General features: G+C 33.7%; 1 protein-coding gene across 1 annotated transcript in view; it reads left to right on the forward strand.

Annotated features, from left to right (window-relative positions):
- Window positions 1–21,539, forward strand: part of KLHL1 (kelch like family member 1) — a 362,820-nt gene that overhangs the window by 302,432 nt on the left and 38,849 nt on the right. The window contains exon 8 of the mRNA XM_077855417.1: window positions 15,879–16,041. Coding sequence (XP_077711543.1) covers window positions 15,879–16,041 — 163 coding nt within the window. The remainder of the gene's footprint in view (window positions 1–15,878; window positions 16,042–21,539) is intronic.

The following is a 21,539-nucleotide window of genomic DNA, read 5'->3' on the forward strand; positions in this document are numbered from 1 at the left end:
GGATACCTTAATTAAATATGAACAAGAATCAGTATAACTTTCTCACAGAGGAAAATTTCTTAAAGCTTTATCTTCTAATTTTCTTTTAAACTACTGTACAACCATTTCCATATCTTTAGGGAATCTGTAATATCATATGCTGCATCTCAAACCACTGAAGAAGATTAGTTTGTTATTCTGGGCTTTAGTTTGCCTAATTAATCAATTCTTTCATTCTTTTTCCTTCATGGCTCATCCACCCATGCCTCTGGTGAACACCCACTTATTGAGTGTCCACTAAGCCTAAATTACAGTTGCAGGTGCTTTGTGAGATATAATAATTCATACAAAACAAGACAAAACAAAACAAAACTTACTTTCACAAAGACTATTTCTTAGGAGACACAGACTCTGCATTACCTTAATACAATCTAGAAAAATGCAAGCTTTATTTAAAAAAAAAAAAAAACAATTATCAAACCAAGTTGTGTTCTTTGTTGCTTGGTAAGAAAAAAAATTATCTCTTAAGACTTGAGTAGAGATTTTATTGGTGGGTACAATTTTCATATGTGACCATAGGGGAAGATCTTTTGTAGAATAGGACACAATATAAGAGATCTCATGAAAGATAGGACACATGGAACAGAGATGAAACACCAAGTATTGCATTTCACTGATTTAAAAACTTATGGATATTAGTGATAGATACAATTTCAAAAGGTTAAAGCCAGATATTGATCAATCTATTATGTCACATCATGAAGTTTTCTCTTTTTTTCTCAACAGTGGAAAATCTTTGAAGCTTTTGAACAGGGACAATCTATGCTGCCACAAGATTAGTGCCAATGTCAGAGAAGCATCAAAAGTCAATTGGAGGGTGCCTGGGTGGCTCAGTCAGTTAAGCATCTGCCTTAGGCTCAGGTCATGACCCTGAAGCTCTGGAATCCAGTCCCATGTCTGGCTCCCTGCTGGGCAGGGAGTCTACTTCTCCCTCTGCCCCTCCCCCCTTCATGTTCTCTCTCTCTCTCTCTCTCTCTCTCTCTCTATATATATATATAGATATATCGATATATCTATATATCTATATAGATATATAGATATATAGATATATAGATATCTTTCTCTGCCCCTGATAAATAAAATCTTTTTTAAAAAGTCAATTGGAGAACATAGATATACAGTTAGTAAATTGAATTAGAGGACTACTACAACATGACATCAGATTTGAATAAAATTTAAATTATGGAGAAAAAAAGGAAAGAATATGTACAAGATATTTTATAAATAGAATTTCCCACTGAAAATCAGAAATTTATTTCTCACAGTTTCAGAGGCTGGTAGTCTGAAATTAGCATGCCTATCTGGTCAGTTTCTGGTGAAGGCCATCCTCCTGGCTTACAGATGGCTGCCTTCTTGCTATGTCCCCCTCCATGGTTTAGAGATAAGTTGTTCTTTCTTTCTTCTTTAAAGTCACCAGTCCCATGATGAGTACTTCACACTCATGACCTAATCTTACCCTAATCACCTCCCAAAGACTTCAGCTCCAAATACCATCCCGTTGGGGGTATAAATGCAATGGATCAATTTGGGAGGAGGGAGAGACACAAATCATTCAGTTCATAGCACTCTCTTATTCTTTCAATCTCTCATGCATCTGTGATAATGTCTTCCTCATGCCTAATCTAGGTTATTTTTAGTATCCCAATTTTTAAAAGCAGGTATATAAATATCAAAAAACTTGAGTGATCTGTTCAAGAATAAAGCATTGGAGCATATCTATTCTACCTACATTAGTTTGTTTTCTCTTTCATTAATTTCAACTATTTTATTTTTAATAATAGTGTCTCCCTAATGGAACGTTTGTTTTACTTTTTAATTTGAAAATATATTAAATATTACTTTTTATCTCCAAAAAGTGTGTATTTTTCATTTAAATAATGCATAGTTTTATACTAATCAATTAAGTCAAGTTAATTAATTTGTTCAATTCTTCAGACATAGTTATATTTTTCACTATATCTTTCTAAGGCTATGAGATGTATATTTAAATTTCACACTATAATTGTATTTTTATTACTTTTGTCACTTCTAATAGATTTTACATTTGTAATTTAGTTATGTCTTTTGGTGCAAACAGGGTTTTTCTTGTGGGGAACTTTGAAACCAACGCTGTACAACTTGTATATCAATTTAGCCATATCATATATCCCTATGTATCCTTGTATGACATTAATGTTAATGCAAATTCTACATTTTTGAGGGTGCCTGGGTGACTCAGTGGTTGAGTGTCTGCCTTTGGCTCAGGTAATGATCCTAAGTTCCTGGGATCAAGTCTCGCATCAGGCTCCCCACAGGGAACCTGCTTCTCCCTCTGCCTTATATCTCTGTCTCTCTCTTTATCTCTCATGAATAAGTAAATAAAATCTTTTTTAAAAAATTCTATATTTTTGTTCACATTTGCCTGCCTTTTAATTTTTTTGCTAACCAATTTGTTTTCCACTTTTATCACTTTATATATGTGCTTATTGGTAATATCATGTGACTGATTTTTGTTAACCCAATCTGAAAATCTCTTTTTTACTTCAAAAAATGAGTTTTTTCATGGTTAGTATCAAAGCTAACATACTGACCTTCTCCTTCTCCTCCTCCTCCTCCTCCTCCTCCTCCTCCTTCTTCTTCTTCTTCTTTTTCTTCTTCTTCTTCTTCTTCTCTTTCCTCTTTTCCTGCTTCCCTTCTCCTCTTCTTCTTCTTCCTAGCTTATCTTAGTATTTCCCTCTTACCCTTCCTGTATTTCCATAGATTTAGAAGATGCTCTTTATATCATTCTCTACTCTTGTTAATTGGAGGTTTCAATTTATTATTAAAGTGCTCTTTTAATCAGAAGTATTTGGCTCTCATATTTTAAACCAAATATTTTTGAGCAAGACAATTGTTCTAAATAAAATTCCTCTAATTCCTCCCAAATGCCAATAAAATAAAATACTTAGAAGCTCAGGAATTTTACAAGGATATATCCAAGTATGCGTTGTTTTTGTTTTTTCATTAATCCTACCTCGAACTCAACAATGTTTCAATCTATATATCAAGATTTTTCTTCAGTGAAGAAACTTTTCTTCTAGCATATGCAAAATCATAACATCAATATGTCCCCTTTTACTTCCAGGAACTGCTATTATTCACATATTTATTCTCCTGAATTTTTTTTTCCAGTCTGTTTTATTTCAGGTCCTCATCTATTTATATATTCTATGCCTTAAGCTATTTCTTCCTCATTATTTCTCAAGGCCACTAATTTGGATCTCAATATCATTCTTCCAACTATATTTCCGTATTGTTTAATAGAAATCAATATATTTTTAAGTAAATATATGAACACACACTGTTTGTTTATTTATTTATTTAAGACTTTATTTATTTATTGGACAGAGTGCACAAAGGGGGAGAAGTTGAGGGAGAAGCAGGCTACCCGCTGAACAGGGAGCCTAATATGGGGCTCAATCCCAGTACCCTGGGGTCACTACCTGAGCAAAAGGCATATGCTTAACCAACTGTGCCATCCAGGCACCCAAAACACACACTTTGTAAAATCACCGTTAATTTCCTTTTGTGGTTGCAAATAAAGTCCCTTACAGTTTCCTTTCTTTTAAACAATTTGGCAGTTCCTCTGCAATTCTATTTAGATGAGTAGGTTTATAGATTATTCTACTTCTCCTCTCTAGCAACTGGGCCAGAGTTGTTTTTTTCCTTGTGGCAGCAATTCTCAATGCTGGCTACACATTCAAATTATTCCCATCTTTTAAATTATGGATGCTGGTCCTCAACTCAAGCAAATTTTATCACAACCCTTCTAGTAGAGCTCATGCAAATATAAATATATTTTAATACATAATTTTATTTTAAATTTTTGCTTTAAGATTTTATTCATTCATTCATGAGAGACACACAGAGAGAGGCAGAGACATAGACAGAGGGAGAAGCAGGCTCCTCACAGGGAGCCCGATATGGGACTTGATCTTGGACTTCAGGATCATGCCTTGAGCCAAAGGCAGAAGCTCAACCACTGAGCCACCCAGGCATCCCCATAAATTTTTAACTAAAAATATATTTATTACATATATAATTATATTTTTCTATATTTTATATTTATTTAAAATATATTTATATATCATATATATGTATATATAATTTTTAAAGTTTTCCTTGATTAATCTAAGAACTATTGTTCATAAGTTCATTGTGTCTCAGATTTAGGTGACTGGAGTGCCCTAATTGTGGAATTCTGACAGATGGTGAGAAAGGCATCATGGACTCAGACCTCAGTGGGTCTGTTATGAAGAAGCAGTGCAACCATCAGTTTTCTGCTATGGATACTGGATAGGCAGAGGTTCCCTGTTCTGCAGATTCTTTATACTGTCCCAGCCTCAGAAGATTGAAGCCATCTGTTCCACACATTTTTGGCTTCTTGGGAAGCCAAAGTCAAGGAAATCCAAAAAGTCATTTGAAATAAATGTCAGCCTTCTCTTTAGGGATCAATATCTATGATGCCAACTTTTTTGCTGGATTTGCTTTTTGATGACTCTTACCAATAGACTCTAGTGTGTCTTCTAGAAACTTATCCAGCCTATATCCTGGAAGCTCAGCAATCTTTTAGCCTCATTTCTGCCCAGTAGCCTGAAAATTTCATCCCTCTTTACCTCCCAGAAGCATAAATTTGGAGTTGGAAGTAAAGAGGAAGAGAATTTTGTTCAAGTTACCATGGTCCCAAAGCACTTCCCTTTAATTTGATTGTATACTATGAAATTAACTTGCAAATGAAGCTTGACTTAGATACAAATACATCTAGCATTGGTGAAATATTTCACCTTATTTTCAGTTTCATAGTATATGAAATTATATGAATGCTATATGAAATACATTAGTCCATAAAGTAGTTTCATATTATACCTAGAATCCCCTGAAAATTGATATTCTCCACAGGAATATCATTTTAACCGTAGACTTCAACATTTAAAGCGTAGGTACAAAATACAAAAATAATAACTTAGCTCTGAAACGTTCACCATATATATTATGAGATTTAAAACATAATGTAAATTATTGCTTAGAACAATCCAAAGAGAAGAGCTCATATCCCTAATTTAAAGATTAAGAAGTGAGAATCAGAGGTTAAGGGATTTTCACAAAATCACACAGTTAATAAATGATTAGGCTTAATATAAACAATCTTCAAAATGTATGATCTTTCCACCACACACCTATTTCATTTTCATTTAGCATGAAATCAGAATCATTTCCCCAGTTTTATATAATTTAGCAGTTATTTAAATGTAATCAATAAGGTATAATCACTAAGCTATACATAAAAGTGAGACAAGATAATCCTAATGAATGAAATGCATGAAATACTTTAGAAAATTAACTACTTCCACATTACTGTTCTTTTAAATTACTTTTAAAGTCAATACAAATATAGAGAAGTAATACAATCATGTTAAAGCAGTATCTTTATTAATTGGTATCCATCATATTTTAAATTTATGATAGTAGAATATAATTAAAATAGGAAATGCATATATTGGTACTTAATAAATAATCTGGATATTATATATTTATAAAGTATTTAGTACACATATTATATCTCAAAATGAGAATTCAAATAAAAAAGTTTGCAGAGTCATTGATAAAGGAGGGACAGAAACTTACTAAAAGCATGGGAAATCTTCAGAAAGCTTCTGATTTGCATTAGATCTGAAAGGGACACAATTTCATTAGATGAGCTGAAGTACAGAATGTTAAAGTTCAGGGAACATATGGGTAATGATAATACATCAAATGATAAGGCATTTGGAAATGCAATAAAATTAAGCCTGGACAGGTGGAATGAGGCCAGGTTATGGAGAATCAATGTGCAACAACGGAATCTATAAAACAAGTGTATTAGCAAGAAAGTGCCTGACTGACTGTGTTCATGCTAGCATGATTTTTCAGGGAGCACTGTTAAGAATACAAGACTGGAAGTATGAGAGGCTGTTGGTACACACTGGCAGTGTTATATTAGGTACTCTGGGGAGTACATATATAAAACACAGACCTTGTTGTTACAGTTTACAACCATTTGGGAAGGCAAGATATTAACATTCAGAAAATAGACAACAATGGAAATTTTCATAGGACACAAAATTTGTGAATTCATTCATTTGCCAAAATACTTTGAACTTCAAATATGTGTTAGATGTTAACACATAATCAGGCATGTGTTAAGCCTGAATTAAGCCTAGATATGCCCCTTCCCTTATTGAATTATAAATAAATGAGGAAAAAAGTGTATTGGCATTTTATGTAATTTGGATCACACATATTTGTTTTTACGTCCAATACTAACATTCTGTGCATAACCGTATATCTTTGAGAACAGTACTACAACCCTGGGAGAAACTGGTTGTTCTAAAATTATATTGAGTCTCATTTATTTTTTAATCATCCTATCATTCCTTAAAGGAGAGCAGCTCCATTAGAAATGACAAATACCCACCATTTGCTTCAACGTGGATGGAACTGGAGGGTATTAGGCTGAGTGAAGTAAGTCAGTCGGAGAAGGACAAACATTATATGTTCTCATTCATTTGGGGAATATAAATAATAGTGAAAGGGAATATAAGGGAAGGGAGAAGAAATGTGTGGGAAATATCAGAAAGGGAGACAGAACGTAAAGACCGCTAACTCTGGGAAATGAACTAGGGGTGGTAGAAGGGGAGGAGGACAGGGGGTGGGAATGAATGGGTGACGGGCACTGGGGGTTATTCTGTATGTTGGTAAATTGAACACCAATAAAAAATAAAATAAATTAAAAAAAGAAATGTAAAAAAAAAAAAAGGAGAGCAGCTCCTTTTACCTTTAAAGGTAACTTTAAAGGGTATCATTCAAGAACAATTATTTTCAAATATTTTTATGTCATTAAGGAAAGTGAGCTTGAAACCTCAAGATGCTGATATTGTCATACGCAATAAAGTGTATTATATCTGTTTCAGTAGACCCTAGCTATAATGCAGTAGAGAGCAACCTTTGAGTAGGACAATTGCTTAGATAGTAACATCACATCAGCTGAATTTACAATATCTTTGCCAGTAGTCAGGTAGGAGACCTTAAATTCTGAATTTCTGTTGTGAAAAATGTCAACAAATATTCTTATTTGCTGCATTAATGGATCTTGATTTGTCAGCTATATTGAATAGTAAAATTTAGATCTGGTTCTTTCAGTACTTCCTCCATGATGTGTGTCCCATATCACTAGTTGTATACCAAAGGCCATATTTACACAATGACATATTCCTTACATTCATCTAGACAGTAGAAAAGATTTTTTAATGGCAGTTATCACTTGTCTCTGCACATATTACCTGCAATGATCTAAACAATGAAGTCAGATTAATCTAATTAGAATACAATTCTAATGATGCCACTCTCTAGCATGAAACCTTCCTCAGAGTCTCACATAAAATCAATAATCATGGGCAGCGTGGGTGGCTCAGTGGTTTGGCGCCACCTTCAGCTCAGGGCCTGATCCTGGAGACCTGAAATTGAGTCCCATGTCGGGCTCCCTGCATGGAGCCTGCTTCTTTCTCCCTCTGCCTGTGTCTCTGCCTCTCTCTCTCTCTCTCTCTGTCTCCCATGAATAAATAAATACATCTTTAAAAATCAAATCAAATAAAATCAATACTCATTAAACTGCCTTCTATATCCTGCCTGCCCCCCTCCCCACTGTTTTTTTTTTTTTTCAACTTTATCTACAACCTTTTTTCTTTTAACAACAGTATTAATTTAACGGTATTAATTTGGGTTCACTAAGCAGCAGATACCAAGGTGGGATTAGCTGTTCAAGAGATTTTTTTGGAGAAAACAGCCTTGAAAGATCCAGAGGGTAAAACAGACTTCAGACCATTGTGCTTGACCTAACTTCTCTGAAGAGAAAAGGGGAAGATGGAGTATAGGGATTGGGTAGAAAGAGCTTCTGACTACAACCTAGTTCTAAAAACAGTATGGCCAGCCCCAGAAGGGAGCTCTACAGGCAAATTTTCAATACAGAGAGCCCTGTGTGTTATAAGAATGGGCCTGCATTAGCACCTTCACCATGCACAATCACTGTCTGAGAATGGTTGGTAACAAGCGTGGCCTTGGTGATTGCAGAAAGCAATAGTCAATTAGAGGTGGGCACATTTTTATGGTTGGCATAACAATTGATTAAAGTTGTCATTTGTAGCCAGCTTTTTTACTTCTGTGTCATGCTCAAATGATTCCCTTCTCTTACAATGTCTTACTTACATCTGTGAGAAAATTAGAGCCAACTTTTAAACCACAGTTCACTTCCCTCATCTTCTGTGATACCCTCTCTAATCACCCAATTATAACCCACAGCTTCTATAACACTTATCTGTCTTACCTCGATTATAATTTTTGCCTTAAAAGTCAACAATGCATAGCAACAAGGAAAGCTAACATTTAGAAGAATAGCCCTTCAAAATCTATTGTGATTGCTTATTTTTCTTTAGATGTATACAACATTAGTAGATTCCTACTTTAAACAATGAGTAAATATTATATGAAATCATCCCAAGGATTTTCATAGGAGGAAACATATATTTATTTGGCAAAATATTTAAAGAGGGTATTTTTTTTCTTTTGCGGGAGGTTTTCAATCAGTATTTTAAATTGCTTACAAGGGATTAAACATAAATGGAACCCTCAGAAACAGAGACTATATAGAATAGTGGAGTGTATTTAAATCTTTAACTAGTTTCTTCACAAGTCTCTCCCATATCCCTACCCTGATATCATAGACTGAAATTTGATGAGAAGACTTAGGGTCTTGATAGACTGCTACCATAATCTTCATCATCTTGGATACTTACATAATGCTACATATGTGCCATATACTTTTCTAAATGCTTTGCATATATTATTATATTCAGTTCTTGATACAACCCTGTGGCGTAGGTACCATCACTAGCTCCATTGTACAAATCAAAAAACTGAGGCATGAGGCTAAGTAACATTTCCAAATCACATGGCCAGGATGTATTTTTTTAAAAAAGACAAAAAACAGACATGTGTTGGTAGAATGGTTGAAGAAGGGGTATTAGAAAAGGGATCCAATAAATATATCTTCTTTTGAAAATATTTCCTGAGTCTTTCATTTTTTTCTTCTATTAACTCCTACCACATACGATTGGCATAAACTCATCCATGCTCATTTCTCTACACCACATTAAACATGGAATTTTTGAAAAACAAAGGCAGTTGTATATCTCTGCTTTAAAAATTTTAGTAGTTTCACATTGCTCTTAGGGTTAAAAAAAAGAAGAATTCTTGTGGGCACATAAGGTCCCACACTGCATAGTATTTTAACTCTTCAGGCTGACTGTATATCATACTGCCCATCCCTTAACTGTCCAGTTTTCTTGCTACACTGGCCCTCTTGCAGCTCCTCAGACAGACTCTGCTTCTTTCTACCACCAAGGCCTTTATATGATGTTCCTTCTGCCTAAAATTCCTTAACCCCCAAATGAATCCTAATATTTCCCCAGGTTTTAGCTCAGTCATCACTTTTGTACTTTGGAGAAGAAATGCCTTTTATCCTATGGACAGATATTAAGGTAGCACCTATTTGTGGGCTTTATTAATTTACACCTCTCCCCTCCTCAACCCACTGGGCAGTCTGTGAGGAAATGGACTGATAGAAGTTATAATTAGTGGAAAAATGGATGGATGATGAATGAATCCAAGAAATGGAAACTGTATGGTAGCAAAATTGGATATTGGCTGACTACTAAACTTCAGTGACAACCTTGATTCCATATTATCTGCCCCTACACAAACAACATGCATGAAAGATCTTAGCAACTTATAAGGTAGGTAGATTACTGGTTGGAGACCTAATGGTTCTAGTACAAATGCCATTTTCTATTGTGGCAGTCATTCTCAATCAGGATTGAGAACTCAGTTAAGGATTCAAAGTTCTCACCCCAGGGAACTTTGAAACATCTCTGTGGTTAGGCATCATCTCAGTAGTCCAGTCAGAGAAGAATTTCTATTTCAGACATTAGTATTTTTTCAAAGGTTCCCAAGTGATTTCAATGGGCAGCCAAGATTGACAATCACAGTCTCAGTTAAGGAGAGAATGGGATACAACACGAGTACGTAGTGTGTTTTCTCTGCAGATCAAGCGAAAATAAAAATATATCTAAGCCTACATGATTTTGTAGGATTGCATGAAAATATCCCTATGCAACATAATCCATTTAATTCTGCCTATGATCAACATTTAAAAATTATATATGTGTTAATCTATTAGTATTTTATATCATAATTACATAGAAAGCATTTGCATATATATTATATGCATATACAATATTGGATAAATTCTCACAGAAACTATATTTATATATATACACACATATCACACATATACATGTATATGTACATGGATATATATTTAATATCATTGAGAATATTTTAGAATATATATAAATATATATGTTTTACTTATCTATTTCTCCATTCCCAATTATGTGTGGGTTTTTTTTGCTTAACTCTTTGCACAAAACAAAAATATCCCTAAATGAACTATTATTTAGGGGTCTATTGCTTCTGAACTAAAACTATTTGATAACACTGTAATTAAATCACCATAATCATTAGTTATAAGTATTTACTAGGTGTTACTATATACTTCACGGTGATTTTTAAAAACAGTTTATAAAAGAAGATAAAAAGTAAATGCATGTCTAGAAGACAATATACAGGGATGCCTGGGTGGCTCAGCAGTTGAGCGTCTCTGACTTTGACTCAAGCAGTGATCCTGAAGGCCCTGGGACCAAGTCCCACATAGGGCTCCCTGCTAGGAGCCTGCTTCTCCCTCTGCCTATGTCTCTGCCTCTGTGTGTGTGTGTTTCCCATAAATAAATAAATAAAATCTTAAAAAAATAGAAGACAATATACATATTGAAGCTCCTCATAATTTAAAAATATTGAGACATCTATAAGATAATAATTAGTAATATTAAAGTAATTTATTTGGTATACTTAAGTCAATAGAAATTTAAATGTATTATTATTCACTTAAAAATAAATATTCTCAAAATAAATAAATAAATAAATAATAAATATTCTACATAGACAAAAGGAAATATCATTTTTTACAAGCTAATACTTTTGAGATTATGCAATTAATGGAAAAAATACAAACAAAAAAAGCAATACTAAAAACTGCCTTTCTGTTATCACAGTTTTTAATTAAAATATGTTCTCTTTAATTTGGAAAAGTTTAGAGCTTCGAATAAAGTTAGCAATATTTTATTTCTTTAAGGTTTTATCTGTTTATTTATTTAAGAGCAAGAGAGGGATCCCTGGGTGGTTCACCGGTTTAGCGCCTCTCTTCAGCCCAGGGCATAATCCTGGAGTCCCAGGATCGAGTCCTATATTGGGCTCCCTGCATGGAGCCTGCTTTTCCCTCTGCCTGTGTCTCTACCTCCCTCTCTGTGTGTGTCTCTCATGAATGAATAAATAAAATCTTAAAGAGAAAGAGAGAGAGAGAGAGAGAGCACAAGCAGAGGAAGAAGAAGCAGACTCCCCTGCTACGCAGGGAGCCTGACCTGGGGCTCAATCCCAGGACCCTGAGATAATGAGCTGATCCAAAGGCAGATACTTAACCAAGTGCCCCAAATTTAGCAATATATTAAATGGATGATATTTAAATGGATGATATTAACAAGTGCAGGGAAAAGTTTCTTTTTTAGGAGAACAAAATAAATGTCTGGTTGTATTTACATGGATTATAGTAAAATAAATATTTTAAGGTAAATTATGTGAGTAAAATTAAATTTTACTTTTTTAAAGATTCATTTATTTGTTTTGAGAGAGAGAGAGAGAGAGAGAGAGAGAGAAAGTGAGCATGAATGGGGTGCAAGGCAGAAGGAGAGGGACAAGCAGACTCCGCACTAAGCACAGAGCCCAGTGCGGGGCTGGATTCCAAGCCCCTAGGATTATGACCTGAGCTGAAGTCAGGAGTCTGATGCTTAACCCATTGATCCAACCAAGTGTCCCTCTAAAGGAAAATTTTACTAAATATTTTACAGCAGAGGTCTTAAGGAGAATAATATGTGCAGGCTCTATAGTTTAAAATATGTAAGTATGTGTTTTCAAAAAGTATAATTTGGTAACATAAAACATTAAAAAGACATTTTGAAATTCTTTATCAGAAATAATCATTCAATTGAGACATATGAAAATATGAGACATGAGACATGAGACATGAGAAAATAAGGCATATGAAAATATTTCAATTAAAGTATTTTTTAGTGCAGGTTTAATATTGTTACTGAACAAAGCACAGGAGAATATTTTTTACACTGTGAACCTTGCTTTACTGCATCTGTAAGATAATTTTGGTAAACATAAGAAAGAAATTGAATGTATCATTCCAATTTTGAAATTATTCTGGTCCACTTATCATCACAGCTGCAAAATACGCAAATCACTCTGTAAGGCATCCAGTGTTCATAAATCGGTGGCATTTTATATATGTTACACTCTAGGACTGAAACATGTTCATAAAGTCAATCTCAAACAGTTAAAAAAAACAAATCACAGATCAATGATTTTTATAGGATATATATTTGATTAAGTAGTTATCGGATTGTATTATAACTTGTAGTATGATACTCCAGAACTTATTTTGAAAGAGAACAATAACCTGTGTCTTTCCAAACCCAATAGAAATTTGTACTCAGACAGAAATATGCAAGTGGATGATTACCTCATCCCCATAAAAACACTCTCCACTCTTATTTTCAGATACCAAAAGCTTCCGGTTTTCCTTCCACCCATCTGGCCATTTCTTCTCTCTTTCGTTCTCTTTTCTTATAATTGATATTAAAGTCACTCAGGGCTAGATTCTGGTCTCTGTTACCTTCTCTCTTAATACTATTTTCTTAAGTGACCTTATCTGATTCTATGCCTTTAAATGCCATATCATTGCTGATATGTCCAAAATTTAGACATGTACCTCCAACATTGACTTGAACTTTTGACATGTATTTTAAACAGCCTTTTAAAATGCCCCACTTAGATGTCCAATAGCCCAAAAAAACATGATATCTTCAAAATGTAGTTCTCAATATTTTCATTCATCTGTCCATGAATCGTCCTTTTTATTAATATACTCTGATCCAATCCATTAGCGTGTTCTAACAACAAACCTCCAGAATCAGAATAAATCTCAAATATTTCTACTCTTCTGTATTTATTCTTTAACCTACTAGTGCAAGCTACCATCTTCTCCTTTTTGGATAACTGCAATTTAACCACCTCTCTACTGCCACCCTAAAATTACTCCAATCCATTTGCTACAACACCACCAAAATAAGTATTGTGGTGATCATATCCCTCATTAATTAACACTTCAGTGATTTCCCTTTGCTCTTAGAAACAAAATCCAAATTCATTAGATTCATGCTAATATCTGGCCCTTTCTGATGGATAGATCCTTAAAAACTTCACCGATGTTTAATTTTGTCTTATTATAATTAATTATCATTGAGACATGTGAATGATTGTACATGCTTCTGTAAAAAGCCCAAAAGATATATCCATATCCTTTGGAAATTTCCCCTAAATATTTAACATTTATTCATCCCTTCTGATTCCTACCTCTTACTTTGAGCTGTCTAAAGAAAGATCAAAAGTTTATGCCCTTTGATTTTTGGCAATCACTGAGTCAGAACCATGTCCTCCATATAAGTATCTATTTACTGATGTGTAAAATAGCATTCTTAAGTGGAATATATGTATGAGAGCTTTTGAAATCCTAATCAGTTACTTTAACTTTTGTTGAATTATAATTGTATGATATGTGTGAAGGACTTGCTCACTGTGAATAATGTACTTATTCCATTTTAGTTAATATTCATTGATCAATGTATATGAACTCAATGAGGGCAGGAACTTTGTTTGCCTTGTTCAACTCTGTGTTCTTGGCACTGCATCTTTGGTACTAAGAACAATTCTTGACACATAATAGACATTCAAATGAATGAGTGAATGAATGAATAAACAATAAGTTATTTTATTTTCAGGTTTGTGTTAAAAGACAGTTCTCCAAAGGTCTCTCACATTTCTGTACAACTTTCCAGGAAGGCATTGACTGCCTAAAAGGATGTTAATATAATGGAAAGGCTAAAATAGAGAGAGTTCTTCTTTCCAAAGTGAAAGGCAGACATGCTTAAATGCATGAAGATAATATCTCCTTCTGTAGTAAATAGTTTCTACCCCATTGCTATTGTGTGATAGGTTTATTGATCATTGTAAATTTATTTCCTTTCTCATAATACAATCCACTGCATGTTCCAGTTCCAACTGATCCTTGTCAAGGCAAAAAATGCATTAGACAAATTTAACAAGCAAGGGAGACTTTATTCAAGGCTATTGCAACAGGGAAGAGAGGCCAGAATTGAGGCTGAACTCAACCTCACCAAAACAAAGGGAGGAGGGTTTTTAAGAGCTCAGGTAGGAGAAAAAAAAAAAAAGAGCTCAGATAGGTGCAGGGGATCATAGGCAACCTGTTTGCTAATTGGTCTTGCTCAAAGGTAAGGTAAATTTTCTATCTTCATGACAAGAGGTAGTTTTAGAACTGGAAGCAAGGTGCCAACTGATGTTAGGCTCTCAATATTTTCTTGAAGTTTACATTTCAAAGAAATAGTTCCTTGAGAAAAAGGTCCTGGGTTTTAACACAAGTGAGAGGCATTTAAAAAGATTTCCATATAGAAAGGACAGAGACATAATGTACAATTACACATTTTCTAAAATAAATGCTCTAAGGAAAATGAGGTCAGGGCCCTGGAAACAAGAAGAATCTTGTCTAAATTTTGGTCAAGCTAAGAGAAATGGTAAGGTCATCTTGGTCATCCTCCTTGGGTCATCCTGTTGGAACTGGGGCTTGAAGAAGAAGAAGAAGAAGAAAAGTGATATCTGACTATTGCTGTTATTATATAGAGTAATGAACTTTTTCCTCCGACTCAGGAATCTCATGTCTTCTACCAATATACGTAAATTAATGGCAGTCTAATTCATCAGCTGGCAAGTAGGGTAAAATCACAGACTCTTCAAAGCCCTTGACAATCAGACTTTGAACTTTGGAGGAAAATTTATCAGAATTTCTCTATATATAATGAAATCATTTCAGCCAATATTAAATTGATATTTAAATATTTAGCAATTGTTAACATTTAAGAAAATTCATCTATAAAGAAGTGAATATAGTGGAAAAGCTATTTACATATACATATATACATATATATATTATATATGTATATAATCCCCTTCCATTGATGACTCATTAATATGTCTTAATTGCTAATGTTTAGTGATTTCAGTTTATAATAAAAAATGCATCATTTTCTAACCTTTAGATCACTTTATCATGAAGTTACCAAGAAGCCAAAACACAGAAAATCCTACCCTGAATTTCAAATTGATAATATTGCATTGCTTTAAGGTAGTATAGCTTAAAGTAATAAACTACTTCAAACTGCAGTATAGAAATGTTCTTCAAAAGTAGAGGCATAATATACAGCATTTCTGATGTTTTAGAATTTGCTTCTTCATAGAGATATAAATAAGAAAATTTATTTTCTTTTATAAAGTATCTAGATCTCATTTATTTTAGTTCTTTTTTTTCACTTTAATAAAAATGATACAATTAATAGTAAATAGTTTCTACCCCACTGCTATTGTGTGATAGCTAGAGCCTACTCTGAATTACATCACAGTTTTTACCATTAATCTGATTTTTAAGAATCTCAGTGTGAAATAAATCCCATTTAGTTTTCATTTATCCTATGTTTTAGGTGTAACAGTACTCGAAGGTCCTATATATGCTGTGGGAGGCCATGATGGCTGGAGTTATCTGAACACCGTGGAGAGGTGGGACCCCCAGAGTCAGCAATGGACATTTGTAGCCAGTATGTCCATTGCCCGAAGCACAGTGGGTGTAGCAGCGTTGAATGGCAAGTGAGTATATTTTTATTCTTTTATCTGAAAAAAAAAAAATTTTTTTGAAAAAAAAATTTTGAGTAAGTATTCTTTTAAAATAACTTTTAGTAAGCTGACTCAATAAATATCTCTTTAAATATTTTAAGATTGCTATTTTTTTTAATTTGTCTTCTTGGATAATTGACAAAGACTGCATATTGTTCTGGTTGTCTCTCCACATAAAACAGAAACTAAAACTTCACATTAATTGCCAGTTAAAGCAGCATCAAATATGTTCCATGAGAATTATTTCCACTAAAGATCTGCATATTTACTTACTTTCTTGTAAAATTATCTGAAGAGCTTTCAAAATGTTATTCAAAATGTTACTAAAAGTTTGGTGCTTAGTCTATATTTTTTGCATGACTATACCTAGTGTGTTCACTTTCCACCATTTCCATTTCTGTAGCCCTAAATCAGGAATTCTCAGTCTCAATGCTGCTGAAATTTGGGGCCAGATAATCCTTTATTGGAAGTGAGGCTCTGTCCTGTGCATGGCTGGGTGTTCAGCAGAATTCTGGGCTTCTAGGCATTAGATGCCAGCTCTACCTCTATCCCAGTGTGACAACCATAAAGTCTCCAGACATTGCCTAATATCCTGTGAGGATGACAAAACATGCTCCCTCTTACTCCCATGAGAACCTCCTGCCCTAAACAAAGTTAATAACACATTGGTCCTGGACAACTGCAAAAGTTTAATTAGTTAACCAAAAAGTCAACAAGAGAACACTACATCATAAATGTATCAACTAAAGGAACAGGGTGCCTGAATGGCTAAGGGGTTGAGCATCTGCCTTTGGATCAGGTTGTGATCCCAGGAGTCCTGGAAGCGAGTCTCATATTGGATGTCCTGCAGGGAGCCTGCTTCTCTCTCTGCCTATGTCTCTGCCTCTCTCTCTCTGTCTCATGGAAAAATAACAAAATCTTTAAAAATAATAATAAAGGAAACAACTACCTCCCCTAGTGTTGAGTAACAAAAAGAAGAGATTATAATAAGATACTAAAGTTTGGAGGTGGAACCTACGCAGTTGAAGCCCAGACATCTGTCATTGGGCCACTGGTTAGCTAGTGCAGGTATCTGGGATGGGAAAGAGGGACTCCTTAGCCTGGGACCTGAGCCCTGGGGAGAAGGTGCCAGTTAGCTGGTGCTGATGGTTCTGAGGGATCTCAATAAGGTTGATTTTTGCGTTAACAACTGCCACCTACAAAAAGAAAGAATGAGGTGATACTTATAGGAACACGAAACAAAAAGCAACAAGACGATCTCCCCAACCCCTAGTCTTTCAGTTTCCCTCTTCTATTCATTATTGCCAAAAATAGAACCAGGTGGCAAATCATAAAAATGGTTTGCAGAATTGCATGTGCAACATCATAAAGTACAGCAGAGAAGAGAGAAGTACAGTATAGAAGAGACAATGTGAGAATAACTTAATAATTTGCACATTCATCCTAAAATTCAAAATGTTCACCAGGGTAAAAAAAAAAAAAATTACCAGGATACAATCTGATAGCTACTTTTCTTTCTTTTAACTTAATACTTGGAGATTCATTTTAACAATCTCAAACAGGTCTTTTACTATTTTATCTATTGAGAATTAATTTTAAAAATGTTCCTTTTTCCATTATTTGAGTCCTTTAGTTTTGGGAAATATATTTTATTAGTATTCATGTTAGTGATTCTATGTGCATTTGAGCTCTGATTCCATAGCTATTAATTTCTTTTCTCCTCAGTAATTTATTTCTTTTCCACTTAACCTGAGACTTTTTTTTCTATGTCACAGATTCAGTTATTGTCATTTGTTTGTGGGCTTTATTATTTTCAATGCAGATGAATTTTTTGCATTTTAATTTTCCTTACCTGATCTCGTTTGATAATTTTCTTTCTTATCTACTTCATATCTATCTTATTTCAACTGAATGTGCTGTCTCAAAATCCTACTCTTAAATATTTTGTTCGAAGTTTAATTAATGTCCATATCCACTAATGTTTCAAAATCTATTTGATGAGAAAGGAAAAGTGGAGCAAAATCATCGAAAGCCAAAGCAAATTGCTACCTGTCAATTTAGTTTCATTTATTTTGGTTTGTTTGGTAAGCTATACTTCTATAGCATAGATCTATGTATCAAGCTTTCTACTAGAACTGCCTTCAATACCAAATAACCTCTATAGACATTCTTGCTAGATTGTTTTTGGTAAAGCTGTTAAGAAAAATCCACAGTCCTACCATCACTGATGCTTTGGAAAACCATTGTGTAGGAAGGATAGGAGTTAAAATTATATGGATCTCTTTAATCCCACAGTGGTAGACTGCTATGTAAAAAAAGTGATGAGATGTGTTCTTCCAATAGCTTCTTAATTATACTGAGATTTGTCAGAAAAGGAAATTGAAACTTATCACTGACTCTCCACCCTATCTCATTTAAAATTATCTGAAAGGAATATCTTAGAATTGTTTCTATGTAAATTGGGTACATCCCATTCCCCACTCTGTTACACCTTTTAATAGCAATCATAGAAAATGTTTTTTTCATTTGTGTTAATATTTTCATTTTACTCATTTACTCTCAGTATACTCATTTTACTCAATTTATTCATAACATTCTCATTCAAATATTTACTCATTAATAATATGTATTATTAACATCATTTTCTACCTATATTTATCTTTCCTTTTAAAAGGACTATTTTTCCTTAAGCATTACAATATTTTTATTTAAAAAGCAGTTAATTTGGAAATTAATAGCAAAACTTCACATTATTCAACATAAAGTATATATTTTTTTAAACTTTTTCGCAGGTGTATCTATTCACAAATAGTAAAACTTAGAATAAAATGATTATTTCTCTTGAATGTTAATGTTCATAATTCCTATACAAGAAAGCATACGCCTTTGTGCCTTTATGCTTTTCCCAATATTTATTTATAAGTAATAGTCCATTTGCTTATTAGTAACTTTTCCTTACCACTTTCATTGATGCTAATGGATTCATTCCTTACTTTCTTTAGAAAATGTATATCTCATTAATAGAGTAAATTTGTTCAAAGGAATGACAAATATCATTACCCCTTCATTATATTATTCATTGATGCATTATTCTGTTATGTATTCTGTAACACACAAACACACTATCAAAGTTTTAATGCATTACTTTCCTTATTCTAAATTTCTAATAATTGCCTTACATTATAGCTTTGTGATCTTTCTCTAAAACTTTATTTTGAAATATAATAATATGTGTGTGTTTTGTTTTAAGTCTTTTCCAAACTCAATCAGAAGTAGGCAGGATAAAATCTAACAAATGAAAGATTTAATGGACAGTTTTACAGCACATTTTCACATGTTGTTATAAGTAAATTATATGTCCAATTTCTTCTAATGCCACCTTCAAATTGGCTTTTAAATTGGCTATACATGGGATTCATCATTTGGATTGTTTTTCTTGTTCTTGTATTTTTTGGTCAGCTAGGTTATGTAATATAAGAAATCCTGTTTCACAATAATACCATTCTTCATAACAAATATCAGAGCATCATAGTATTTAATATTAGTTTTTAATTCCTGAAATTGTCACATTTTAACTGAATACATTTTTCCCAAATTTAATCCTATTCTATGAAAATGTTTTAAATTATTTAAGTTTCAAACAATCTTTTTCCTTTAAATGAAAATAGTATAGCTCTCATTTGGGTATCTTTGTTTTCTACCTGGTGTGATTTAATGACCTCAAAATTCTGTGGTGTAATGACTGTCTATTAATGTCTAGCTGCTTTTCCTGTTTTACTCAGAGAGAAACATAATTACTAGAAAGTGATCTTTCACCTTCAGACTTATAGCAGGAAATTGTTTCAACATCACCCTCTGACAGTTGTTTATCTTTTTCTCATCTCTACTGAAGTGGTTTTTCCTCTTGTTTTGCTTTCATGTCTCACTAATGTGTCATGCTAACCTGACTTTTGCTTCTCTGAAGATTATTTTGAAAAATTTTCCCAATTAAGACAAATAAAAGCCAGTGAACAGCCCTCTTAAGTTTAGTTCTTTATAATACTGTTTGTGGAAAAATAAGAAATTGATTCCTGGTTTAACATTAATGAATGTATTCTGATAAATTCAAGGGCAAAAATTATATTAATTTCATGAAACATTTTGGTTCAGTCTTCCAAAAAGACAGACTAAGCCAAATGGTAGTTATGTCATCTTATGCCAGGACAGCCAACAGACTTACTTGATAAGTGAAGGAAACCCAACAAAACAGTGAATGGTGTGATTGGCCATATACAATCTCAGACTCCCCAGTGATCTGTACCAGTGATTCATTTTGTTTTTTTCTTTGTTCTCTGCTTGATTCTTCTGAACTTCATAGATTAAAAAAAAAAAAAAAAATCTTTCTGGTTTGTTTCTCTTTATTTCCTGAGTTAGCTCAAAAAGCAGATACTGATACTGTATGAGCATATCCATAAATAAGCTTAAATTTTAATATATGTATGTGACAGATCCTTTGAGAAGTTGGGAAACAGACAAAAACAATTGGGTTTGCTTCATGATTCACCATGGCTAAACTGTAATGCTTATTCAGTCAAAACCTCATGTTATTAATACTCATGGAGCAGTTGTAATGTCTGTGCAGCCAAAAACTCAGACAGCTTAAAGAATCGTAATGAGAGTCAGTGTCTGTTATTTTCTCCAGGACGTCCCAGTATCTAGCACAGTAACCTAAGCCTCAGGGGCTGTCATTTGCAAGGTACCTTCCAATAAAGACCCTATTTCTATTTTTGTATTCAAACTTTGATATTCTTTTTCTTAAAGATGGGAACCGAAATTGCATATGTTTTTATATGATAAGCAATTTGTAATAAAATTTTATTATCTTAGAGTCACACATAAGAAAATAAAACTGTTTGAGGAGTCTCACTTGGGGCTAATAATACTCTCTGGAAGTTTGTAATTTCTGTCCTAGAAAAAAAAATTTAAGTTAAGTGGGACTTAACTGATTTAACAGATTTCCAGAAAGTGGGGGAGCATTGTAATGAAAAGGAATAATTTAGGTCAAGTCCCTGAGTGTGAAATGCAAACAGAAGAAGGAAAAGTTAAGTTTGTCACAGGAGAGACAAAGGACCAGATAGAAAGATCCCAAGTCATACTACAATTTAGCTAAGGTAAATATGTTATAAAAAGTTCAGAAAGGACAGTGGCGTGGTTGCATTTATAAAGATTACTCTGGCTGAAGAATAATTGACAACTTTTTGAGAAAACTATACAATTATTGGTGTCTCATCACACTAGTAGACTGGATACAGTGTATCCCGGTAGTTCAAAGGGGTTATTTGACAAACCATGCCTCAGAACTAGAACGTAGAGCAACTGCAGACAAATCATTTGGGCTTCGTATTGAGCAAGGCTGCTGCCAGATTCCTCTCAGTCTGGAATACAGTATCTTTCATGATTGAGATCCTACCTTCCTGCTCCAGTCTCCGCTC

This window comes from Canis aureus, chromosome 17 (genome assembly GCF_053574225.1).
Source record: "Canis aureus isolate CA01 chromosome 17, VMU_Caureus_v.1.0, whole genome shotgun sequence".
NCBI classification, from domain to species: domain Eukaryota; kingdom Metazoa; phylum Chordata; class Mammalia; order Carnivora; family Canidae; genus Canis; species Canis aureus.